Genomic DNA, 1258 nt, shown 5'->3' on the forward strand with positions numbered 1-1258 from the left:
CCGCACACTCCTCAGGAATTAAGAAAAAAAATTGAAATTAAAAAATTGGGATTATAAATGTAGGTGAATTATTATTATTATTATTAATTTTTTTTAAAAAAGGGAGAGAATGAAAGAGAAAATTCTCACGTCTAGCAGCAGGTGGAGTAGGCTTTGGAGTTTCTTGATCTATTGATCCTCCTCTAATGTTGCTCATCATCAAATCATTTGGGTTTGGAAGCTGATGATGATTCATCATCATGTTTGATGATGGTGCATTTCGAATCTCCTCCTGAAAAATTAAATTAAACTATGTTATCATCATGCATATATACATAAATAAGAGAACTGAACTTGACATACAGAAAATTAAAGCAGAACAAAATAATAGCAACAAATTCTAAAAATGAAAGCCCTAAAAAGTTTTTTGGTTGCGAATTGTATTTTTTAATCCGACAGGTAAGGACTAATCTATTATAAATTAAGAATTTTTTGCGAGTCAATGAGTTGTTGCATGCATAAAGTGAAATTCGAGTTTCGATAATGAGTCAAGTAACCCAAATTGATTTGATTTAAAAGCCCTAGAGAGGTAGGTAGGTGTAATATATAAAAAAATGATTACCAAAAGGTTTTGAGGAGTGAAGAAAGAGTGAGGAAGGTGAAGCTGATTGGAAGAAGGAAGAAGAAGGCCACGCATGTTGACACTGAGAAGGTTGGTGCAATGGCCACATCTCACAGTGACAGTTTTGAACAAACTGGTGCAAGGAACACTCACCTAAACAAAAAGGAAGGGTGAATTGAAGCTGAAAAAGAAAAGGGATTATATTATTATGGTGATGGTGGTGATGATGATAATACATACAGCGAGGACAGTGTCACAGAAGTTACAATGGACATAACAAAGCTGGTCGGTGTTAGAAGAGAGTTGTTGTTGCTGGTCCGGTGAAAAGGAACTTGTGGATGAAGCGGACATAATGTTAATTATTTTGATTCTTCTTTCTTGCTTTCTTTCCTTTCTATTTTCTTTCTCTGATTTGATTGATGGGATTGACTGATCAGTGATGAGTGAGTGAGTGAGTGAGTGAGGAGAAAAGAGGGAGATGAGACAGATAAACTTCCTATGGATCTGATCCTCTCTCTATCTTCATGAATGATGATGATTCTTCACTACTTATTATTACTGTTAAGAGAGATGCCACTTAAGTAATAAAGGATAGAATGTACCTACAAAAAGTGCTTCTTTACTCTCCATTTTTGCTCTTCACTCTTGTGTCTATTT

The 1258-nt window shown here is 34.8% G+C and overlaps 1 protein-coding gene across 1 annotated transcript in view; it reads right to left on the reverse strand.

Moving 5' to 3' along the window:
* LOC107625911 (axial regulator YABBY 1) overlaps positions 1-1258 on the reverse strand; it is a 3921-nt gene extending 2663 nt beyond the window's left edge. Inside the window, exons 1-3 of the mRNA XM_016328643.2 lie at positions 842-1258; positions 602-754; positions 130-271 (exon numbers count right to left, since the gene is read on the reverse strand). Of these exons, the coding sequence (XP_016184129.1) occupies positions 130-271; positions 602-754; positions 842-952 (406 nt within the window). The 5' untranslated portion in view covers positions 953-1258. The remainder of the gene's footprint in view (positions 1-129; positions 272-601; positions 755-841) is intronic.

Source organism: Arachis ipaensis, chromosome B02 (genome assembly GCF_000816755.2).
Source record: "Arachis ipaensis cultivar K30076 chromosome B02, Araip1.1, whole genome shotgun sequence".
Lineage (NCBI taxonomy): Eukaryota > Viridiplantae > Streptophyta > Magnoliopsida > Fabales > Fabaceae > Arachis > Arachis ipaensis.